Source organism: Oryza brachyantha, chromosome 3, assembly GCF_000231095.2.
Source record: "Oryza brachyantha chromosome 3, ObraRS2, whole genome shotgun sequence".
Lineage (NCBI taxonomy): Eukaryota > Viridiplantae > Streptophyta > Magnoliopsida > Poales > Poaceae > Oryza > Oryza brachyantha.
The window spans coordinates 11,732,671-11,755,879 of NC_023165.2; the positions used below are offsets into that span (position 1 = coordinate 11,732,671).

The 23,209-nt window shown below is 39.1% G+C and overlaps 2 protein-coding genes across 2 annotated transcripts; both read right to left on the bottom strand.

Annotated features, from left to right (window-relative positions):
* Nucleotides 1-568: 568 nt before the first annotated feature.
* On the bottom strand, nt 569-11,629 carry LOC102703855 (rho GTPase-activating protein 7-like). The gene is made up of 22 exons (XM_040522058.1): nt 11,403-11,629; nt 10,014-10,050; nt 9,172-9,248; nt 8,398-8,468; nt 8,236-8,314; nt 7,959-8,103; nt 7,754-7,873; nt 7,564-7,641; nt 7,386-7,441; nt 7,231-7,300; nt 6,741-6,828; nt 6,000-6,243; nt 5,531-5,758; nt 4,454-4,780; nt 4,201-4,250; nt 3,517-3,577; nt 3,366-3,449; nt 2,325-2,438; nt 2,082-2,251; nt 1,687-1,753; nt 1,145-1,333; nt 569-1,059 (listed from the first exon to the last, which is right to left on the bottom strand). The coding sequence occupies exons 1-22, from the start codon at nt 11,481-11,483 to the stop codon at nt 868-870; spliced, it is 2,628 nt and encodes an 875-aa protein (XP_040377992.1). The 5' UTR covers nt 11,484-11,629; the 3' UTR covers nt 569-867.
* A 5,833-nt stretch (nt 11,630-17,462) lies between these two features.
* On the bottom strand, nt 17,463-21,142 carry LOC102704135 (XIAP-associated factor 1). Its single transcript, XM_015835554.2, has 5 exons — nt 20,811-21,142; nt 19,652-19,787; nt 18,742-18,879; nt 18,147-18,268; nt 17,463-17,835 (listed from the first exon to the last, which is right to left on the bottom strand). Exons 1-5 carry the CDS (start codon nt 20,876-20,878, stop codon nt 17,673-17,675), a joined length of 627 nt encoding a protein of 208 aa, XP_015691040.1. The 5' UTR covers nt 20,879-21,142; the 3' UTR covers nt 17,463-17,672.
* Nucleotides 21,143-23,209: the final 2,067 nt, after the last annotated feature.

Consider the following 23,209-nt stretch of genomic DNA (forward strand, 5'->3'; position numbering starts at 1 on the left):
AGACGAGACGAGAGCCGGCATGGCATGGCAAGCGACTCGGCGAGGAATTCCGGGTTGCGCGGGGCCTGCTGTGTTTTTGGTCCAGAACGGGATTGCGGCCTACGATGAGGCCCACTATCTTTTGGTCCGGAATGAAATTTGCGGCCTACATTCTGTGCATCGAGTTTTTGGTCCTGATAGGATTTGAGGCCTATGTCAGGCCCCACTGGATTGAGGCCCACCAGTTCATGTTCAGGACGACTGGATTGAGGCCCATTTTAGGCCTGCTGTATTTTTGGTCCAGAGCGGGATCGCAGCCACTTGTTTTATTGTTTAGGCCCACGTGAGGCCCATCTTGTCTTGGGCCGCTAGGTGGGGTTGGGGTTGCCGCGTATGTGCGAACCCATTATAAACATCTGGAACCCACGACTTTGGTTCATACAACAGAACAGACAACAGAGAATAATGTTACAGAAACTGAAAATTACTTGAGAGGATAAAACTCAGATTGAAATACAAATTATTTACGAACCAACAACGGGCTCCCATTTAAGCCTGTTCACCTTTTCGCACTAGGTATAAATTATAATAAACCAAACGACCATTAAACAAGTCACTCTATTCATTTGAACTGCCACACAAAAAATACAGATATATATACTGTGATAACGCTTGAAAAATTGTTTCAATGGCACCCCCTTGACACATTACATATAAGAGACTATAACATCACACTCAAGTTGCTAGCTCGTGCAAAGCGATACGATAAAAACCATATTGGAGAACAAAAATAAATTTACATTCTCAACAGCAATTTCTACAAATGATTAACATGGACGGGACAGATTATCTACCAAGAATATACAATCATGGAACTGAATGAGCATCCTACCTTGGACTGTCCCAAGGGGAGGGTGGCTTGTTGAATGAAAAACCCTGAGAAGCAGATCCATGTCCTAAATCGAGACTATGGAGTTGCTCCATCAGTTGTGACCTCCGCTCTTTGAAGAAGTCTAGCCTAGTTGTCAGTTCTACCAAAGTGGAGGACGCCACCATTGGCTGCCTCCCGTATTCAACACCCTGCCCATACAATAAAATATGATCAATCCTCCTTTTGGAGGATATTTGTAGTGCTAAATCGAGTAACTGTGATTTTTTCCCTAACCTCAGTAAACTTTGGGGCATTGATAGCCATAGCAGTGTTCTCTGTTGGCATGCTCGTCGATGCCTCCACTCCTCTTGAATCACTTGAAGATGCATCCATAGAGAGCTTGCGGGTGAGTGGTCTTGAAGAACCATAAGGTAGCACATGCTGCTTGATATTTCTCCATTGTGATGTGTCCAGCGAGCTCTCCTGTCATGCCAAAATGATCCAACTTAGTCGGGGATACAGTAACAATATTGGATTAAAGTGAGCGTTTTCCTTCAGTCCTGATGGAAAATCTTAACAATATTATCATGAAAAATAGCAACTGTTTAGGTACCACAATCCAAGTCAAAACAGAGCAATTATTTATTGTCTACAGGACATGATCAATAGCAGTAACATTTATTTCTAAACTAAAAATTAGCTAAAGCTAATAGAACAGTATAACAGAGCACTCTTGTTATGTTGGTGTGGACAGGGCCAAGTTGGAACTGAAATTCAACACATCTCACTGTTGTCATTAAGATCACAGGTTGCAGAGTAAAATGTTCTTAACAAACCTCATTCCTCTGCTTCTCTTGGTTGCAAAAGGCAAGGTTCATGTCAAATCCTGGCTGAACAAAGTTCCTGGTACCAATAAAATAGTCAAAATAAGGTAAATAAGTAAGCTAAGTGTATCCAATATGTCTCAATGCATTGAGCTATCAATTACTGCTGCACAGATTATTTTCCAGTAAACAATGGTCAACAATCAGATTTCAAGCAAGCACCAGTTGCATCATAATTTTGTGGCTGCATGCCTGCATACACTCTTTACAGAAATGGGCCCACTTAGATGAAAAAGAACAATACACACAACTATATAAAATCAAGGTGTCAAACCACTGAGCTAGTAACATTCATCAGGACAAATAATGGTAATAAAAAAGAAAAAAGAACAGAGTCGATTTCTTACTGCTGCGAAAAATGGCCAGGAATACGGTGGTAACGATCGTTTCCATCTACTGTTGGGCCATACTGGTGTTGGCGCTGTTGGTTGAGTTGGAGGTGCAGCTCTGCAACCTTTTGCTTCAACCTTGCAACATCAGCTTCAGCAAGTGCAATCTCCTCAAGCTCTGCTCTCGTCTTAAGAAAAACAAGGAGGGGTAATGAGATTCCATAAAGTAACTCCAGAAAGCAGAGCAGTCACTAGAGGTACCTTTGTGTCCATAGCACGTGAACTTGAAAACTGACTGGAAGACATGCTCAACCCAACCTCCAATGCAGCTCTAAGATCTCTCTCTGCCTGTAGTTGCTCTTGCAACCTGGACACCTATCAATATTCACAGTGGTGGAAATTACTGTCTGGAAGTCGCAGTCACCACCGAATATATCACCGATGTTCAGCCAAAACCAAATGTAAGGGAAACTATGAGTAGAAGTGGCATTTACTATTTCCACAGGCTATGAGTAAAAGTAACTTTTGTGCAAGCATTGTTTCATTTTAGTCCCTCAATTTTACAGCATTTCCATTGCAAGCTTCCAGTTCCATCAATAAATTAATCAAGCCTGTCTAGCCAGTTAAGGTTCAAAACAGAAAAAGGCGGTAACTAGTCCAGGACCTGAGACTGGTTAGCAGAAGCTCACAGGCAAGAATGATACATATTAAATTTATAGTTATAATTTAGAATTTTTCCGACAGTAATCAGATCCAGTAAAACCCAGTAACCAGATCGTTACCATATTTCACTGCTGACCAATAATTCCACAAATAATAAAATTCAGAACCCTGATCTGATTCAGTGACAAGTATGAAGTATGAACAACCTACGAGCCAGCAGTTCATATGTCAGGACTCAGGAGGAATCCAAGTCCCTTACAAAATTTCATTCTGCATTGCTGGAAATCCTGGCAAGAACAGGGATCTCTGTGTTTTGTACTCTATGTAACTAGTGCACAGGGAGGAATGCTGTTTTCAAGGAATGTTGACACAGTGATGATTCAATATGTGTAAATAGAACACACGAGCTTAAAGAAACATATAGATAACAGTTAGATGAAAAGAAAGCTAGCTGGACGATGCCAAGAAAACTAGCCACTTTCCAGTAAACCAGTGGGAGGTTGGAGTAGAAAGAATTCTAAGACTCGGAACCTGCCTGAGGGGAAAAAATTAGGGTATCTTTCCCCTATATATACTACAGTAAACACATATGCACTTGATGACCAAGCAAAATAGATGAGACAAGGAAATGCAGCATACATCCTGTTCCAGGGCCAAACGGCGTTCATGCAGTGCTTGTTTCCTTCTTTCCAAACTTGCCTGTAGAATTGCATTACCCCTAGCCTGCAAGCCACTCTATTAGATTTCAAGCAGACAATAGAATACTCTTATGTGCATTTTCTTCACGTACCTCTTTGGCAATTCTGTTCTGCAGATCATTCTTTGCGATTTCGAGCCTTTGAATAGAAAGCCTGGAGGTTTCATTTGCATAGCATAATTACAATCAATTGATCTCTGGTATGCACATTCAACAAACAAACAGCAGCATACGGCAGCAATTGTCAGCAGCCAGGAAGTGTTCTTGGCTAGAGGAGTTTAGGCTTGGTTAGCTACCGAGTTGTTGACAAGATAGATCATATCTATTAGGAAGGTTTGGGTGTTCCAAGCGTATTCCATTTTGCCAACTACAACGACTTCTGTTTCAGCCATCATTCATAACAATGTTAGGCCCTAGGTTAATCCACCGTTTTCTCCATCTGGATAGGGAAATTCCTATTCTAACAAGAAGTCATGAATTAATTCATTGACAGCTTATTAGTTGGGAATATTAATTGAGTTGTTAGGGGCATTATCACCCTTTTCAACAGGCAACTAGGCAAGAAATGAAAATAAATTCACTAGACCCTCCCTCTCAATGCATTGGCAGCAGAAACATAATTTACTCTCGCAGGCATTAGTAAACATTTCCATAGTCTATATAGAATGACCTAATGCAATATGACTGCTCAGGGTGACAGCTATTAACAGTTAAACTCAATGAAACAGCACTGTAAACAAAAAATACTTCCTGGTGCTTTAGTGGAAAAGGGCTTACTCTTCTTCACCAGATGAGTCAACTGATTCTGAATGTTGGCTCTTTCTTGCCTGCATAAGTCATGCATATAGAACTCAGAAAAGAAAAGGGTATCTTATAATTAAAAAAAACAACTTCAGGAACAATGTGGAGCAAGCTGAACCATAGTTCAATAGAGTAAGAAGGTGGAACAACAATCCACTATTCATACTCAGTAAATCAGTAGCTCCAAAAAAAGGCAGAAAAGAAATAAACATAGCTAGGTTTTGCTTACAGTATTCCTCCCCCAAAAGTTACTGCGTTTCACATGCGGGTGAGATTCATTGACTTTGGCTAGCTGTCTGCTTTCTACAGAATATTCACTGCTGTGATTAGGCAAAGATATTCCAGGATCCAAGGAAGAAAGTATTTCTCCCATAGATAATGGAGCCTCATGGCTAGATATTGGGTTAGAAGGATTCTTTTCACTCAGCAATGTTTCCATATATGCTGAACCATTTTCCGTTGGATGACTTTTTGGACCTTTGCTTAAATCAATATTTGCTTCAACTAACTTAGTATCTTCAGAGCGTTCAGCATCTGAATCATCAGCATGAACAACCTGTTCAATCAGGTAAAGATAAGAAAGAAAGTTTAAGATTGGGACATTAAAAGGTATACAGAAATAAAATTAAGAATAGCCTCCCAACAGAGTATTGACAGTAGAAAAAGAATCACACAAATGAGATGCTCATAACCTAGAAACCCAACCACCAAAACTTCAAGACAGTTAGGTTATATATACTAAACTGCCCATATATAAGATGAAGCTTATAACAGAAGATGACAGCCTTCAGGGTTCAATTACCATCAATGACACATGTTAATTCTATAACCATAATGGATCCATACCGCATGCTCTGATCCATACAATACATGGAATTGAAATTTACAGGGATAACCCAGGCCAGCATGATTAAATAATACTGGGGTGATCACATGGCTGAAACTGCTGAGCTCCAAGCTTGCATGCATGCAAACTCATTGGCTCAGTCAATTGGTTTTGAAAAACCATTTATGTTCAGACCTAACCACAAAGATTTCACCCAATTCTTTTGTATCTGTATTGATATGTATTGACAGTGGTCATAATGAGTCACAGTTTGCAGCTGAAATGTACTGATGTCCAAAAAAGGCAAGTTACTCACAGATGTACAACTACTCAACAGAAACTACTTTTAATGCCCCCATCAGCTTTTATCTTAATTCTTAAAACCAAAAAGGCATATGTGTACTTATTCAGTAATAAATAACAGCAGTAACAACCAGATTAGATATTTAAAAAGTACGAATCGTATCAAAAGTTCAAAACCTTGTAGTCATACAGGTCACTGCCAGCATATCCACTGCTCTCACTCAGTTTTCCACTAAGTATTCGTTCTGCGCCATTGTCATCCTCCATTTCCTGATCTACGTCATTTTCAGCATCATGAAATCCATTACCCTTGACATCCAAATTTACATCATCCGTTGATGCCTCACTACCACTATCTTCAATTTGAGACTCTGGCGACAGTGAGCATCTAAGATTGTGTTCACCCTGTAAAAATTATAAATATGAATCATCAATAGATTAGGCTTGTCTATCTTTCTAGTTCACATTTCAAAATCTGCTCTACACAGAAAAGATAAAGGCATAGCTTCCAGCACACAGATTCAAATAAGAGTCTGTGCTACTATTGATGTGAACTGTGTTAGCTTTTTTGATGGACAATGATAATATCAAAAGACAGATTGTTCACAGTAAAAGGTGAAGCCACACAAGGAGTTGAGAATCTTACATCAAATATACTCTCGTATTCCTCTAAGAGAGTTGTGACAATGCCTTGAGCACTATTAGCAGCATTTGCAGCAGCAAGAAGCTGTGCAGAATCATCGCCATCCATGTCAAATACCTCATCCATCTCACATTCACCAGCAAGAAGTGGACGCAATAACAGAGGAGCCATGCAGGCAGCAACTGCTGATGCTGTCATTCGGTTCTCAGAAGTATGAGAAGCGACAGTATACATCATTTTCAAAATTCTGCAAAGCAAGTCTTGATGAGGAAAATGAATTTCTGATACATGATTATTAGCTTTACTCTAATTGAGCAAACTAGACATATAGACAAAGATTACTGGGGTATTGCTAATTCAAACTTATAGGTTCAACCAAGATTAGATTATACTAAGTTACTAACCAAGTTAGTATATGTTTTATTCAGTACGGGGTTCAAAAAGTGAAATGTGAGAGGTGCTCTTACGCCTCACCCTTTGAAAATTGCACGAATTTTGAAGCATAAATCAAAGGTGGATTCCAACTACTTCACTAGTGATTCAAGATTTCCGTTACTTGTATTGCAAGGGTGAAACATGAATGCACTTATAAGGTTTTTAACCGATAAACAATATAAAGCATCTAGCATAAGCTGTTAGACCAAGAGAAACCCAGGGAGAGCAATGAAACTTCCCAGAACATTTAGATGGCATCCAATATACAAAAAAGAGGGGAAAATGATATGAGGAAACCGTTAAACTAACCTCTGTAGCAAACGCCTATTAGGCTCTGGAAATGTCTCAGCTATAGCTGAGCGCATAGCATTTACCCGAGCATCCTTAGTCTCCAGCCCTAGGCAAGCAAAGCAGCATAGAGACTATTAGTCAAACCAAAAGGCAGCTAAGGAAATGAGAAAGAATGCAAGAGCTTGGCTAGATCAACTAAAATTCAGGGGCAACGAATACACAGGAATAGAGGAGCATACTAGAACCATATAGGAATGTGAGGCACCAGATAGAAACCTACAGAATCTTGGAGCAAAATAACTACAGAATTCAAAAGATAATTCTCCCCATTTCCACAATTATCTACAGACTTCCCAAAATGGAGTCAGATGGAATCAAAGTATAAGCGTGTAATTATATATGGATGGATACACAACAGGAACCTAGCTGTGTTTCCCAGCATCTTATGTATTTGTCAACAGTGACAGAATGTACTAGATTTATAGTTTAAACTGAATAGAAAACTTACGAAAAGCTTCCAATAATGCTGTACAGCAAGAAGCAGGAACTGGAGAGGATGGTAGCTCTCGGAGAACATGCTGCAGAGGTGTTTTGAATACAATTAGTGATAGAAGGGATTATTCAAGCACCCAGCACGAAATAATGGTGCGGTGACAGAAGTACCTTTACACAATCACCAACAATATGAGAATCTTCATCTGGTGCAAACTCCGTCCTTCCTGGTAGGGGATATAAACAGGACCATATGCAAGTTGATCAATAATAAGAACACAAAAAAAGCTCTACCAATACCATCAAATTAACCATACTAGTCACAGAATAAATTAAGAAATGGTTCAACCTTGCTCATATTCCTGCAATCTCCTGTCAACCTCCTCTACATCTGCAGCCTGTCGTAGGATTCCTTCCACCTTTATCCCTGCAAGAAAGATTAATGTAACTATTGTACACGAATATTGTACAGATGTTAAATTAGCAGTCCAGGTTCTAAAGATGGTACTAGTAAAATTATTAATTATTAGTGCACCCACCATATTTCTCAAGAAAGCGCAGAGCTTTTTCTAGAAAAGAAGGGCTTCCGTCAATATCCTCAAGTGCAAGCAGAATTGGCCTGCCAACAACTAACGACTTGATTGGCCTCTTCTCTCTCCCTGCAAACAATTAGAAAGGTGTGATTAAAAACAAACAGGATTTCAATGTTTAGGAGAAAAAATGAAATAGCATAAATAGACCAACAATTTGGAATAGTTCCATCATATGTGTCAGTCGTTTCATTACGAAAGATCCCATTATGTCCCATCACAAGAGCTGCATTAGGAGCCTGTGCAAGAGCCTCTTCTAATGCTGTTTTCCACTCAAATAAATCTTCAGAAGTTTCTGCCTGTATTGAGCAAATTTACAACATTCAGAAAATACAAATGACTAAAGAGCATGAACATATGTTTAATCATTCAATCTCTCATCTGTGCTAAGACAATCTAATTATTAAGTAGGAAAGGAGAAATCATCTTACCTTGAGGGTGAATGCACGGCCATCACGACCATCTGGGAAAAGTACAGTCAATAACTTTTTGTCTTCTCTGACTACCACACTGCAAATGATATGTGCTTTTAATACAGCATTATTATTGTACATCCTAAAAAGAAAAGAAAATCTCAAGAATGAGGTAAATACCTCCCAGAATTATTCAAGTCAATTCCTCCCAGAGTAACATTCACTTCACCACCTCTCTGGGGCAAGGTACTCTACAATGTCAACGAAACATTTATCAAGTAAGAAAATGGCTGTTATTAAACAAGACATAACTGCACAAATAAAGAGGAGGGAGGGATAGAGAGAGGAAATGACCATTAAATAGTTCAACTCAACTCCCTATCAAAAACAGCAACAGGAAATGCACATCAATCGGGAGAAAACAAGTTGTTTGATACAGATAATAATCAAATGTTTCTGTTTCTTGATGGTTAGCTTTTTGATACAATGATTGTACGGAATTATTCAAAAATTAACACAAGAGAGTTTATGTAACCAAAGCATGTTGTGGAATTGATTTGTTATCGGCACTAGATGTTGAAAACTCATGCATTTCAAAGTTTTGGCACACATGCAAAAAATGGATCAAAAACTGAAACCATATATTATTAACTACGAAATTATCTGTCCACACTGCACAGCAAGGTGGCAATGCACATTGTTTTTTCTCCGAGTAGGATGTGTCTTAACCTACTGATCACCAAGCAGAAACATGTAGGCAGTTTCAACAATAAAGAGTGATGGCACTTAACACCAAATAATCATATTCTGTTGCGGTCGCGCTTTTGCAGGAAAAAGTTCATATGTTGTAGTTCATCATTATAACAACTAAATTATGGGTCTCTGAGCAATAAACTATGTAAAGGTATATCTGGCTAATTATTGCACTTCTCAAGCAAGCCCCACAATACTAACTGGATCACTCTTGAAGAAAACCAATGATGTTCGTGTGAGGATGAACCACCGCTTTTTCCATGATTTCCACCCAAGTCCTGCAAATTATATATAAAAGGAGCTTTATTTACTATCAAAAAATAACATGTCATACTAGAAAGTCTTTTTGACATGTATGTCATATTAGAAAGTTGTAAAGAAACATACATAAATAGATATGTGAGAGTGAGCCCAAAGACCAAGCCCCACAATACATGATTTAATTCATATATGAAAGGGTGATTGGTAGATTAACTGAATCCAATTCCTAGCAATCAATTTGCTCAGGAAAATCATGATTCGGTACTCTTAAGTGAAATTCTGTGTATAAGGTAATCTAAACTATCATTTGATTTGGCTTTCGAAGCCCTTGCCGTGGCAGCAGATTTATCTTTCCACGTAAGTTGGTGACAAGGCATGATACAAGCGTATCTAATTTACTTTGAGAGGAGGTTTTTTTCTAGAATAATTTCTGAATTTGTATAGCTCCATCGTGCATGTGATTGTTAGCAAGATTTAGCCTATATTGGAAATTACAGAATACATGTTCCTCTCTCCCTTTGGCTTATATAGTCCAATCAACTAATAAGCATTAAGGAAATAATTAGTATCACAAATAAAGTATTATGGCATCCTCTATATGATGGAAGTTTTGTCGATCATCACCAAAAATATGCAAGCATCGCCTCAATGCTTTGAAGACTTCAAACAGATAGTAGAGATGGTAATTGGACTGACTTTGCATGTTTACATCACATAAACTGGCTGAAACAAACCTATCATATGTGAGAGAGGCAAGAGAAGGAGAGGGAGCAAGAATGTACCTTTTGATGAAATGAAGAGAGGCCCACTCTTGAAAACCTGGTTAGCACACTAGTTGACATCAGAAATGTGAACGGACAATAATACTATATATACTAAGAGATTGCAATTCTTAGGTTCAAATTAAGTATGTAATACATATATAGACTAACATTCAGAATTCATGGTAGATGAAATGGAAAGGAATAGTATATCCGATGCATAATCACATGATTAATCACTAAAAGAATATGGATTTATGCTAAGCGTGGTGAGTAAAAACAGTTCCGAGAATTCCCAAATTAATGTTCTGGATTAAATCACTGTAATGTACCTCATATAAGTGAATACAATTAGGTCTTTGTTACTAATAACTGCATCTGTGATGGCATGATAGCAAGATTTATGTTGATTGTAATGCCATGGTAACATTAGGATTTGATCTTCTAAATATAGACAATATGAGTGCAGAAGATACAATCTAGAGTTAGGACTTGGAACTGAAGCTGTTCGATTCATCAGATCATCTGGTCAGGCTATTCATGCATATTTATTTACTATTTAGTAATGCATTGGGAGGCCATACAGAAGTCTCTTAGCACATTGAAGGAATACGCATGTTCTATGGCTACTGCTTGTGGCCTAATAGACACCAAACAATGTAGAATTCCCCACATTTAGTTTCATGACATAATAGATGCATCTGCATGTGTGTGCTTCCTGAAGTCTCTTCCATCCTCACACTAAGAGTTGATGATCTTCCATCCTTGCTTACCTCTCCACCATTACACCCTGCTCTTATCATTTCCCCTCCCACTTGTCGATCACGGTTACCGTGCCACAAATTTCCCGCTTTCAAATTCTTTCTTCACTCTACCCCAATTCAACTAGCATTTCATGTGTCACCACCTCATCAAACCCACACAATATCTTACACACTATTGAGCTGTAACCGCCGCTAACCAAGTCAAAACCAGACAGGGTTCCACAATGCCCCCCATCTGCATTTGGCAATCATCAAAACCTCCACAAACGTAGTTTAATGCCCTACCGCTGCATTTTCCGATGATGAACCTAAGCTGCATTGCCTGTAGGCCGCCAGCATCCCCATCAGTCCAAGCTACTGAGAGAGTCCCCGAATAAAAGAAGTCCAAACCATCCTATTAATAGCAGCGAGGCAGCATCTCCCTGCAAGCAAGCAAGCAACGCCAGCCTAGAGCAGAAACTTGCGGCCGCTGCTGAAACCCTATGAAGTCCAAATTCTAGAACCGCGGGGACACGAAACTGAGATGCCCGTAAGCATCAGATACCAAAACCCACACCAAATCCCAAGCCGCCGCCGCCGCCGCCCGCCCAGCCCATCCCATCCCATCCCGCACACGCAAGGAAGCTAGATAAGGCAACCCACGCACCGTGTTTCCGCCGGCCGCCGCCGGCGCGCCCGCCCGCTGGTACCGGTCGAACGCCCCGCCCGCCGCCGGCGCGGACGACATCCCCTTCCACTCCTCCTCCTCCTCCTCCTCCTCCTCCTCGACGACGACGACGCCGCAGCCTCAGATCAGCCCCGCCGCCCCCCGCACTACACCACCACCACCACCACCAGCAGCCGCCGCATTGGATCCGGCCGCGTACGGCGCCGCCCGCCGATCTGACGTGCGGCGCGCGGGACGGGACGAAAGGGGGCGGCAGGCCGCGCGGGCGGGAGAGGAGAGGAGAGGGACGCTAGGGTTCGGGTTGAGCCGCCGCGGCCGCTTCGCTCGCTTTTCCCGACGGGGGCGGCGCCGGCCTACGGGCGGGCAGAGCGCAGAGCGGAGGGGAGCGGAGGATGCCGTTGTGTTGTGTTGTGTTGTGGGGGGGGTGGCTTGGCTCTCGTCTTTTTGGTCTTTTTGGCAGCTGGCTTGCTTTGGAGCCTTTCGTCGTCGTCGTCGTGTGTGCCTGCGTGCTCCGTTGTGTAGGAGTAGGAGGAGTACGCCTACGATTGCACGAGAGAGTACTTGGCTTGTGGCTGCTGGTAGGTGACGTTTGGTTGATGTGGGTTGGTTTAGCAGCGGCTACACTGCTACACTGTGCTGCCGGAATCCAACTTGCCAGTGTTTGGTTCGTGCGTGACAGATCTATTTAGACCATGGTTAGCCGGAATCCAACTTGCCAGTGTTTGGTTCGTGCGTGACAGATCTATTTAAACCATGTCTAACGCAGCAAATTTTATGGACACCTATAGTGATATATTATCTAAAAATATTTAAAATTAGAATAAAGCATACACTCAATGCATAGTTTCATCTATTATTGTTTCCTAGATTACGTACAGGACATAAGTTATCTAGGTAACTGTGCATACATGGTTTCATCGCCATGAAACTTATTTCATCTCTCTTCATTAATACGTTGTAACATCATCTCTACATGGCACTCTATTTATTGCCCATAAAACTCCCACTGAGACTGTCCTGTCCTATTTATGGATTAGAATAAATGTTAGATTGATCAAATTAGGTATCACTTGAGACCATGGGTGGTATTTATATTGCTGAGATAACTGCAATATGTTTTGCTAAGGGCATGTTCAAATGTAAAGTTTAGTATTGGCTTTTACCCCGTCCACGTCAGCAATACTAATTTATTTTATAAGTGTATGTACAAAAGTCTAGTCAGGTATGATTTTTTCATTAATACAACAAAATATTTTTTTATTAATCTTTTTTCTTTTTTTATTAGTCTAAACCGTTGCCATGCATAACAACCGTTTTTCTCTCTTATTCACTCTCTTTCCTCCATGTCAGCAAATTTGCATACGTGACGTTCAAGAGAGACAGCTAATAAATATTATTGTATGTGCCCTAATACTAAGTATTTCTTCAGTCCCAAAAAAAAAAGATTTATCCTAGAAAGACTTTATTTCTTGAGAGATCCTTTGCTTTGATGTTGGAATTTAGATAAGTAGGCAACAAATGCATTAGACTTTAAAAAGGCGAAGAACATCGTAGTCTTTGTGACTTTGCATTGATTTGCATGAGAGAAACTAAAATGAAATCTTTTTGGGCGGACGAATTGAAAAATAGAAAGGAATTAGCAAATGCTATCGCTGGTGGTATATATTTGGGTGGAATAATGTATTTTTTACTGATACTATAGAAACTATAGTTGCTCACCCCTCTCTTCGTATTAAGATTTAGTTATAAGGGAATTGCGGGAAGAAATCTAGGATGGACCTTTATGTTTTTAATCTCAAATTATGGCATACTTTTACCATTTTAATTGAATTAGCCATATTAGTCTTCTTTGTGAGATTGCCGCAAGATCTTATGCATTGAATCCTTTTTTGCCACCTCAACCATGCTGTGACTCTACATTTTGCAGTCTAATGTCAATCACAAAGGTATAGAAACGTGAGAGGTATCGAGGGGGAATTTAACTTTTGCCATCTTTAGATTTGGTAATTAGCTAAATACCCTTCTTAGAATTTCACTTATTATTTTGTTATTGGGGAGAAGTTTTTCTATTTTTTTGCCACTGTGTGCACTGTACGCTGCCACATATGCATGTTAACGTGGAATGGACGTGCAAAATTATCAATCTACCCCTTATTGAAATATTATGTAAGTTTGGTTTAGTGGAGATAAAATTAGAAAATAAATTAAAATATAGAAAGTAATTGGTAAGACAACTAGTAATATGATAAAATTAAATAATTAGATGATAATATGATAGTGTTAAAATTAAATAATATTAAATAATAATATGATAATGTCAAAATTAAATAATAATATGATATTGTTAAAATTAAATAATTAGATCATATTATTAGTTGTCTTACCAATTACTTTCTATATTTCAATTTATTTTCTAATTTTATCTCCACTAAACGGAGCTTACATAGTATTTCAATCAGAGGTAGATTGGTAATTTTGCATGTCCATTCCATATTGGCATGCACATGTGGCAGCCTATAGCACATAAAGTGGCAAAAAATAGAAAGGTTTCTTTCTCCAATGACAAAATAATAAGTGCAATTCCAAGAAGTGTATTTGGCTAATTACCAAATCTAAAGGTGGCAAAAAGTTAAATTCTCCGGTAATGAGCCAAGACTCAGGAAGCAAAAATCTAATCGAATTTAGCAGTAAAATATTACCTTGGTGTACCCACCAATGAGTTGTTACAAAGTACTACATCCGTCCCATAATAATCTTATTTTTCGTTTTTCCGTGTCCAAGTTTGACCATTCGTCTTATTTGAAATTTTTTTGTAATTAATATTTTTATTGTTACTAAATGATAAAATATAAAGAGTATAAAGAGTACTTTATACATGACTATTTTTTTTAAGTTTTTTACAAATTTTTCAAATAATACGAATGGTCAAACGTTGGACACGGAAAAATGAAAAATAAGGTTACTGTGGGACGGAGGTAATAGTAGTAGAAAAATATGTAGGTGCACTACGTTACCAGCTAGGAATTTATATGCTAGTATTCATCATGCCTGCAGCGGTAAGAAAACAAAAGCGGAAAGTTGGATGCTGCAGCAACAAAGGAAAAAAAGTGTAATTGTTCATCATATTTTCTCATGATACGGTAACGCGTATCTCACTTGTCACCAAACATACCATTATGTGTTGGATCATCCTCTGAGATCCATTTAATTCCCCGTATTATATATATAAATATATATGAGAGGGAAGAAGGAAAAAAACACCGGTAAATTTTAAAATCCTCTAAAGAACTAGTAATGTGTCCATGATAATGCTACGGTATCATAATATGTTTGATAATAAAATATAAAATAACAACGTTCAGAGTATTATTTTTAAATATAAAATCATATATCAAACAACTTAAATACATCATTACGATTAGCACGAGTAGCTCGCAGAGCAGTACATGTGTGTATTAGCAAGAGTAACATAAAAAACAATCTAAATATAATAATAAAAAATTAATATATATATATAATATGTTTATTATAAAATAATATATGTCAAGAGGTGTTACTTGATTTGCCAGTGGGGAAGTTCGGACTCGGCAAGTTTTGGCTGGCTGGTTGGGCCGCTGCGCCGCGCCAATGGCCACCACAACCACCTTTCTTTCCTCTTCCCTCCCTCCCTGTCTGCTCTCGCGTCAGCGTGTTGTCCCTTTCGCTCGCTCGCCTACTGCTCCGGCCATGCGCCCCGATCGACGGTGGCTGGCCGGCCGTCCGGACAGCACCCGGCGGCCGCCGCCGCCGTCTCATGCCATCTTGAACCTACTTTTGTTTGCTTTGGTTCAGGCCTTCAGGGCGTGTGCGCGTTGCCAACCAGCGTGCATTTTTGCTCATGCATTTCTACTTTGCTGTTTGCAAATTAAAACAGAAGCTAAATTCGTGTTCTATATGATAATTTTTGGTGTCTTTGAGTTTAGAGTGGTGAGATAAATTTGAGGCAAATCCAGGGGACGCGTAGCTACGGGTATTTGAATCGGAAATACACCGTGTGTTTTTTTTTCTTTTCGGTGGTGTGGCGGAATGCGAGAAGAGAGAAATGCGATATCTCTCGTTGAATTTTTTTTCTTTATCAGCGATTCTTCTACTGGTCAGGAAATCAATGTTGATTCGTAAGTACTGCTAGGGCTCGTTCGGTTAACTTTATATCTGGTATGGAAGTATAGTAATATATTAGTATATAATTAATTATTAAAAAATATAAAATGAATTAATATGATTTTTTAAAATAACTTTTTTATAGAAATTTTTTGTAAAAAATATACCGTTTAGCAGTTTGGGAAGCATGCATGCAGAAAAAAAAGGGCTTAGTTAACTTATGGTGATGGCCGAAACATGGCCTAAGACACTAAGTACAGTTTTTGCTTATTGATTCGCTCCCTTTTTTTGTTCATCGATGGCTCCTTGTTGTCCGGAAGTGAAATGTCAACTTTCTAAGGGAAATAATGAGCTCACACATCATTCAGACAACGAAAAGAAGGGCATCTATGCAAGAAAAAAAAAAAGGAAAAGCACGGAAAGCCATACGGTATAATTGCCAGGTGAGCACTCACTCGCCTTTGAAAACCTTTGCGAAAAACAGGATCCAAAATGGCTTTTGCTCTCACCTCCCACAGAGAGGGGAAAAACAAAGGCTTGCATTTGTTTGTATTACAAACAACAATTCTAGTACATTAATCATTCATGCATCAACAACCAATGACCAACCTGGATCTGATGAAGATGGTCACACCCAGAGAGAGATTAGACAGAGGTGTAATCAACTTTTGTAATGTTTCAGTAAGTATTGTTTCTACGTAGTAGTTGCGTAGAATTGGACAGGGTGCAGTGCATCACATGCTGCAGTGGCAGTATTATCAGATGGGCTAAACCTTTGCTGCCAATGTCGACCTATCATCACACAGCCATCTTAAAATCATTTCCATGGCACGCACGGTAATTCTGACACGACTCCCTCTATATTTTATTAGATAATACAATTAACTTTAACCATTCGTCTTATTTAAAAACTTATATGATTATTATTTATTTTCTTATAGTTGAATTTATTACTAAATACATTTTAATTATAAAATATATTTTTACATATTTACATAATATTTTTGAATGAAACACAATCAAACGCATAAAAAAATCAACGACGTTATTGAGGAGCACTAAAAAAATAGCCGTCGATGCATCATCCGATAGTTAGGAGTGAGAATGGATCAAAGTCCGTGGGTTCTTTCACAACCCTTTTTAATTCTTAAAAGATTTTTAGCTCAAAACTCTATATAATTTTATTTTCAACTCGTTTTGAATCCTACCCTTAAATTATACCCATTACCACTCTATGTAAGCAAGAATGAGCTGCGGGTCCATTTCTGGTTTTGGACCCCAGCGTGTCGTAGCATCTGGCAATGGGGCTACATGCCAACCTATACGGATGCAAGCTGAATAATTCCGATTGTACGATTTGGTTGCGCGTTCGGTGTTCATTGCACGCCAAAAATGAATATTGTTTCCTACTACAAACTTCACGAAGAGTGTACAAAAAAAGTTGTGATTTTGACATGGCTCCGTACGGCAGTACAGCTAATTATGATAATCAGTTGAAATTAAATTTGAGATATTTCAGTGTTCGGAAACTGCTTTTTTTTCTCCTTTATTTGTGATGCAGGATATAATATTATTGTGCTTGGGATATATAAAAATATGTTTTATTAGTAGGGAGATGAGAATATGTTTTTAACTTTTTTGAATAAAGGTTGGTAATACAATGCTGCCATGCAGGTTAAATGCATGTGACTTGGCACCACCTTGACCAAAAGATCTATTTCTTTACAAATATGTTTTACATCTTTATTTTTAAAATTTAAATGAAAAAGGTTTAAAAAACATCAAGTACTAGCAACAAGACGATATGGAGTACCTCTGCAGGCTGCAGCTTCAAAATAGGAGCGACAAATCGCCAGTTCAACTAAACTAATTACAGCTTGAACTGACAAATAGAAATTACTTCAAATATCTCGATATAACACTGAGAATAATGGCCATTTTCATCGTTATTTCGATTCTTTTGACAAAGCCATGCCAGGGACTGTACTCTCAAACAAACAACTGATCTTATCGACTGATTATGGGGGTAAATTGTACAACAAGGTAACTCTTTATGCTGTTACTGTTGGAATCAACTCGATGGGGAGAGTGCTTAGATACTGGACTAAATTAGAAACTTTCCTCCCTCTGAAAAAGTATTGAACCGATCATAACTGCGATGCCCGTTACTGCAATTGTGAAGAGCAGACGCTTGTGTTGTGCACCATGAATAGGTCGTGGTGGTCGTACTGGTGGAGGAGGACGCACTTCTCTCTCTGGAATGGTTCTGGCACTGAAATTTTAAGCATCTTATCAGTACAAGGTATAAACAAGAAACATCAGGGTGCAAAGCGCCAGTTCATGATACACATTACTACCTTGAAAGAGCAAATGGGAGACATCAAATCGAAATATTGAATGAATATGACCTAAATCGAATAAGCATGCAAGGATCATGGCTCAAATGCTAAGCAATATGATTTGTATATGATAGATTGCATTAATTTAGCTAGTGGACAAAATCTATCTTCACTCATCTTAAAATGAATTTATAAATTACACCATTTCAGTGTTACATGGTAGCAGAAATGTGGAAAAAATTACCTTGATGATTGTGCAGAACCATTTGTATTTGCATGACACTGTAACTCATGCCCGATCCATTCACGTAATCTGATATACTTCTTGCATGTTTGACAAAATTCTGTACGGTTTCCGCATACATCCTACATATCAAACTAGTAATATTAGAATATATGTTTGCCTAATTAAAAAAAGGAGTTGGGGATGATGGCTTGTTCCTTTGTGGCTACATATGTGAGGACTTGTATGAGTTATGTGTACTATTTTTTGTAAAAAAAAGTACCATTTACATGTAGTGTGTAATGCATTTGGTTGACGGTTGATGCCGTATAGTCTTCAGTCTTGTGTATAATTTTCCGAATTAAGGGTAACTAATTTTGCATTCTTAGCCAGTGTTCACCTAGGCGCCACTCGATAGTACGATGGGTATCCACTGACTAGCGACCAGGGGGACTAGGTAGCGACTAGACCCCTCTGTTGCTGGTGAATAACATTAGTTGTTGCCTAGGCAGGCCTCCAGGAGAACAATATTCTTAGCTTATTTGTTATAAATCAAAGGCATGGGCATGCTGTTAGTAAAAAAAATGAAGTTTCAAGGTAAACAACAAAACGGCACCTGATGTTCATGAAGCTCAACCGCTGGCAACTCAAATTCACAATATTCACACGCGACAATCCTTTGTGGGCACTGTTCACTTTTATGGAGATCCCAGATCTCATGTGCTATGATTTCCTTGCAAAGAGTGCAACTTACCTGCATGTAACATGATAAGAGTGAGTTTGCATTGCGATCTCAGAACATGTAAATTCTAATATTGTTACTAAGGTCCAAGGAATGGTAGTGCAGCATGAGTTCCTGGTTTCAGTTGGTATGCAAAAATATCATGCGTTCCGTAAAATTAACGTAACAGAAGTGTATATTTAATTTGCAAGTACAGCAAAAAGTTTACAAAACTGTACTCCTATCCAATTCTATAGTGACCTATTAACTTAAGAGGTTGGAGATCTCATCATCCAAACTCTGGTTCAAAATTCAAAATTTATATGCATGGGTTTTTATGCATTCGTTCATGGAGAATTGTGCCATGAGCTAGTGAAACGAAGCTGTGTGTTCTTGGGAAGTTAGTGACAACTACAGGTCCATTGACAGAGTTGCAGGAGATGCTAGGTGTGCAGGGATCTCCTTTTTTTTTCCAGGAATGGAATCCAGAAAGTTGGCCACTGTCAAAACCTATTTAAGTTTGGATTATGTAACAGAGCAATACTCTGTTGCCCTTTTAAACTAAAAATAAGGTTTAATAATTAATACCTTATACTACCCCTCAATTTGCATCTAGTAATACAATTTGCTAAGAGTACCACACAAAAATATTGCATTTGGTTCATTAACCATCAAGTGCCAACAGATTGCTCAACCGAGTTCTAAGATAAAGAAACAGACAACACCCAAATGGAAACAACCAAAACAGATCAAAATTTTTTTGAAAGTTCAAAACATAAGGTTTATGATGAGGTTGCAAACATACTGGGGCATGGCTTTCGTTGTAGTGTTCATCCATAAGTTTTCTGGCCACCATTTCTCCACAGTGTTCACACTTTTGAAGGTTACGAGCGCAGTGTGCTGAATGTAAGTCAATGTTTGAAGATGGAATTTCTCGCTGGCTGAAAAAGAAAGAACATATAATTAAAGCTAAAATTGGCATCTACCATATGATAAATAAGAATGGGCATATTTCTCATACAATCAACACAGTAGCATTACACCACAAATCATACATTGTGTTGAACTAGCAATGACAAGGGTAGCAGGCAGAAAAATTCTGAAATTAAAAGCTGCCAATCCCATAGCATTCCAATTAATATCATGCATCCTTTTTATGTGACTAGAAACAAACAAACAAACCCAGAAAGTGTAAAAGCAAGCAAAACACAGATCACATTAATACAAAGAAATGCATCAGCATACAGCAGTGCTGTGGTAGTAATTATCTCAAAGCATGATCCCTTATCATCCATTTGGTTTATCCAAATAAAGCTGGGTCATTTTAATTAAGCAATGTCCTACAAACCCAGTCCAAACACCATCCCTAGTCCCCAGACTAACCAAGCATAAAAGGACTGCTTTTGTCCTCAAATCAAATTGATGGTTTCAAATGGGATTGGTGCTACCTCAGTGAGTCAGTTCAATTCATCTCGGAGCTATCTTACTTCAATCGTAAGGGTACGCAATTGCCTGTTATGAGCGCGCTAATGTTTGAGATAAAAGTCCCAATTCTGGTCTGTTTAGAAAAGCTCGCTAATAATTACTAGCACCTATATGGCTGTTCCGTATACCAATGAATAATTGGATATCGTATTTCTCATTTTGTGTGGGAACACAAATGTTGTTCGGTAGAGCAATGCATAATTATTTCTCGTTTTGTCTGGGAACACAAATGTTATGTACTCGTATGTATCGATCGATTAATTGCGTGATGAGGTACGATCGATCAGATTACAGCTATCCCAAATCCTCCATGGAGTAAACGCTCCAGGGATCAATCGGATCTCCCCCCAGCTCAGATCCAAATCCCACGACGAGCAACCTCGCCACCACCGACACGACACGCACAGTCTGACACCTCGACACGAGGAGGGCACAGGAAAAGGCGAACAGACAACAGAGGGGGGGACGATCGCACGAACCAGTGGGCGCAGGTGGAGGTGGCAGCGAGGGCCGCCGCGGAGGGATCGAAGCCGGCGTCGGCCGCCATCTCGCTAGCTGCGCAGGGGGCGCGTGTGGTGTGGGCCGGAGCAGGAAGCCGCCCGCCTCGCCTCCTCCTTCCGGGCGCCCGAGCGAATCGAATCGAACAGACCGCGCTCTCGTCCGTCCGGCGCTAGGGAGGGTGGGTGGGCGGCCGGAGGTTTCGAGGAAGAGGAGAGGGGCGGAGTTTGGTGGGGATGGAGGAGAAGAAGACGAGGCGAGACCGCGAGCGAGCGAAGGAGAGAGTCGCGATCCGGAGGAGGGGAGACGGGTAGACGGGTGGAGGAGTAGGCGAACGGGTGGGGAGGGTGGCCGCTAGCGAGCGTGCCCGTGCTTTTAATTCGGTGTGGGGTGGTCTGAGCGCCCATGCCGATTTTATAAATTTATCGTTTGTTTTGTAAAATTAAATGTTATTGGAATAATGGTTTTAAAGAGCTTGTGATTATGTTTTTTGTGCTCAGAAAGGATAAGATGAAGAAATACCGTCTCTGTCTCGACCTCCTACACAATGTCGAACTCAAACTAGCATTGTCATTGATTTGGAATTTTGTTTGGACGTATAAGTACTTAATGGAAATGTCTTTAGGTCTACTTTCAAACAGATCTGACCCCATCTCTATATTTCTCTCCGATCGACTGTAATTGCCAAAATAGTACCGGATGTTAAGACCCGCTGATGATGCGCCACCACCAGTTTTTGGGCCGTGGGCCCATGTATCAAGTTGAGTATGTTAGTAACGTGTCTAGGGTTAGAGGATGTCCCTAGCTCGCCCTCCCTACTATTTCCCTTAGCCATTATAAAACAAATCAGGTTTTGTTTAGATCAAAGTTTACATTCGCTCATTTTTCATATAATCCTGTGATAAGTTAGATCGTGGGTTTTCTCATTTTATGACCTCACCTTTTGATACTTTTGTCAATTTAATCCTACATCTTTATCCCATAATTTAAGTTGTTTGTTTATCTTATTTTTTAGTTGTCAATTGCTTATATGAACAAATACCCTTGTGATTAGGTTGATTGTGTATCCGTCGAGTTCATGGTTGCCTTTGGGGTTGGTGTCACGATTGCTATGGCGTAACGTCTATAGACAGTTAGAGTCAGATCGCCAATGTCACTTCATTCAATTGACTTATCATCTCATCGAAAGATCGATACACCCTAGTGCACATCACAAAAGCTCATGTGGAGTGAATTTAGCCTAACATCGTATCATCCCAATTTTCTCGCATGCATTTTATCCGGCACATGTTCCAAGCACCTCAATTTTCTAGTCTAAATAATTAAGCCAAGTCTTTGAATCCCATCAAATTTATTTGTAATCTCCAACAATTCTCTCAAGTTCTTTGCCTCAACTAATCCACACGTATCATTATTTTTTAACTAATAAGGACTAGAAAAGTCATTACTCTCCGTTCATTACTTCAGTGGCTAGTTTAGGAGTAAGATAAGCTTCTATTAACCCCTTTAATTTGCTAGTTAAGTCACAGTGCTTCTAAGAGGTGAAGTATTAAGGGCCTCTGCAATAACCCTATCTTCTATGGTGGGTTATAGTTGGACAATATCTCTATGACATCTAAGATATTCATGTTGGCCAAGGCCGATCTTGGGTAAATTTAAGTGTACATCCTCATCTAAAAAAGATACATATTCATCGTTGATGCTTAGAGGTGTCAATTCTTCATTGATGATGTATATGTTGTCACTTTTTATTGACAACATTGTCTTGTCAGTAACTCTATCGATTAAATACGACATATTCTATGTTTCTAGGTGAAATTGTTAGCGAGAGGGAGCAGCCAGTGAGGAGATGCGTGTACGGCACTCTGTGAGTGCCTGCGAGCTCAAATGAGTCAAGCTGCTTTCGTAGACTAAGAAGATATTAAAAGATTCTATTTTAGTCATTTTAGTGGACAATTTTTGGATTTTGAATTGATTAGTTTTTTTTCTAATTATCCAATTGGTCATGCAATCATTGGAATGATTAAATAATAAGAATCAGTGGAGAACTACTTATATTTGGTATAAAATTTGAATCATATAAATGATTATATTTTAGGACAGAACTATATATACGATAGAGGGGTTACCTAAAAAGACAGAGATGGAAGAGAAATTAAATTAACCTAAAATATATCTGATAAAAACTATGGATAGGTCTATAACGGTATTAAATTTCACTAAAGTTTCTAAACCGTTTTTTTATTAAGTTTTAAAACTATTTTTTTGCTTGAGAACTTCCATGTTGAATTTCATCGTTTTTCTCTAATGTAATGTCGTCATTTGTTTTCATCCTTCATTTTGCCACACCCGAAGACACACCATCACAAGTGTTAGATGT

Coding starts and splice junctions, on each gene's coding strand:
- LOC102704135 (XM_015835554.2), bottom strand. CDS start 20,878: ATGGCGGCCGACGCCGGCTTCGATCCCTCCGCGGCGGCCCTCGCTGCC. Junction 18,880..19,651: donor ACAACGAAAGCCATGCCCCA/GTATGTTTGCAA, acceptor TGTTACATGCAG/GTAAGTTGCACTCTTTGCAA. Junction 17,836..18,146: donor GGTTCTGCACAATCATCAAG/GTAATTTTTTCC, acceptor TTAAAATTTCAG/TGCCAGAACCATTCCAGAGA.
- LOC102703855 (XM_040522058.1), bottom strand. CDS start 11,483: ATGTCGTCCGCGCCGGCGGCGGGCGGGGCGTTCGACCGGTACCAGCGG. Junction 5,759..5,999: donor AATACGAGAGTATATTTGAT/GTAAGATTCTCA, acceptor TAATTTTTACAG/GGTGAACACAATCTTAGATG. Junction 1,754..2,081: donor CCTGGCCATTTTTCGCAGCA/GTAAGAAATCGA, acceptor TATTGGTACCAG/GAACTTTGTTCAGCCAGGAT.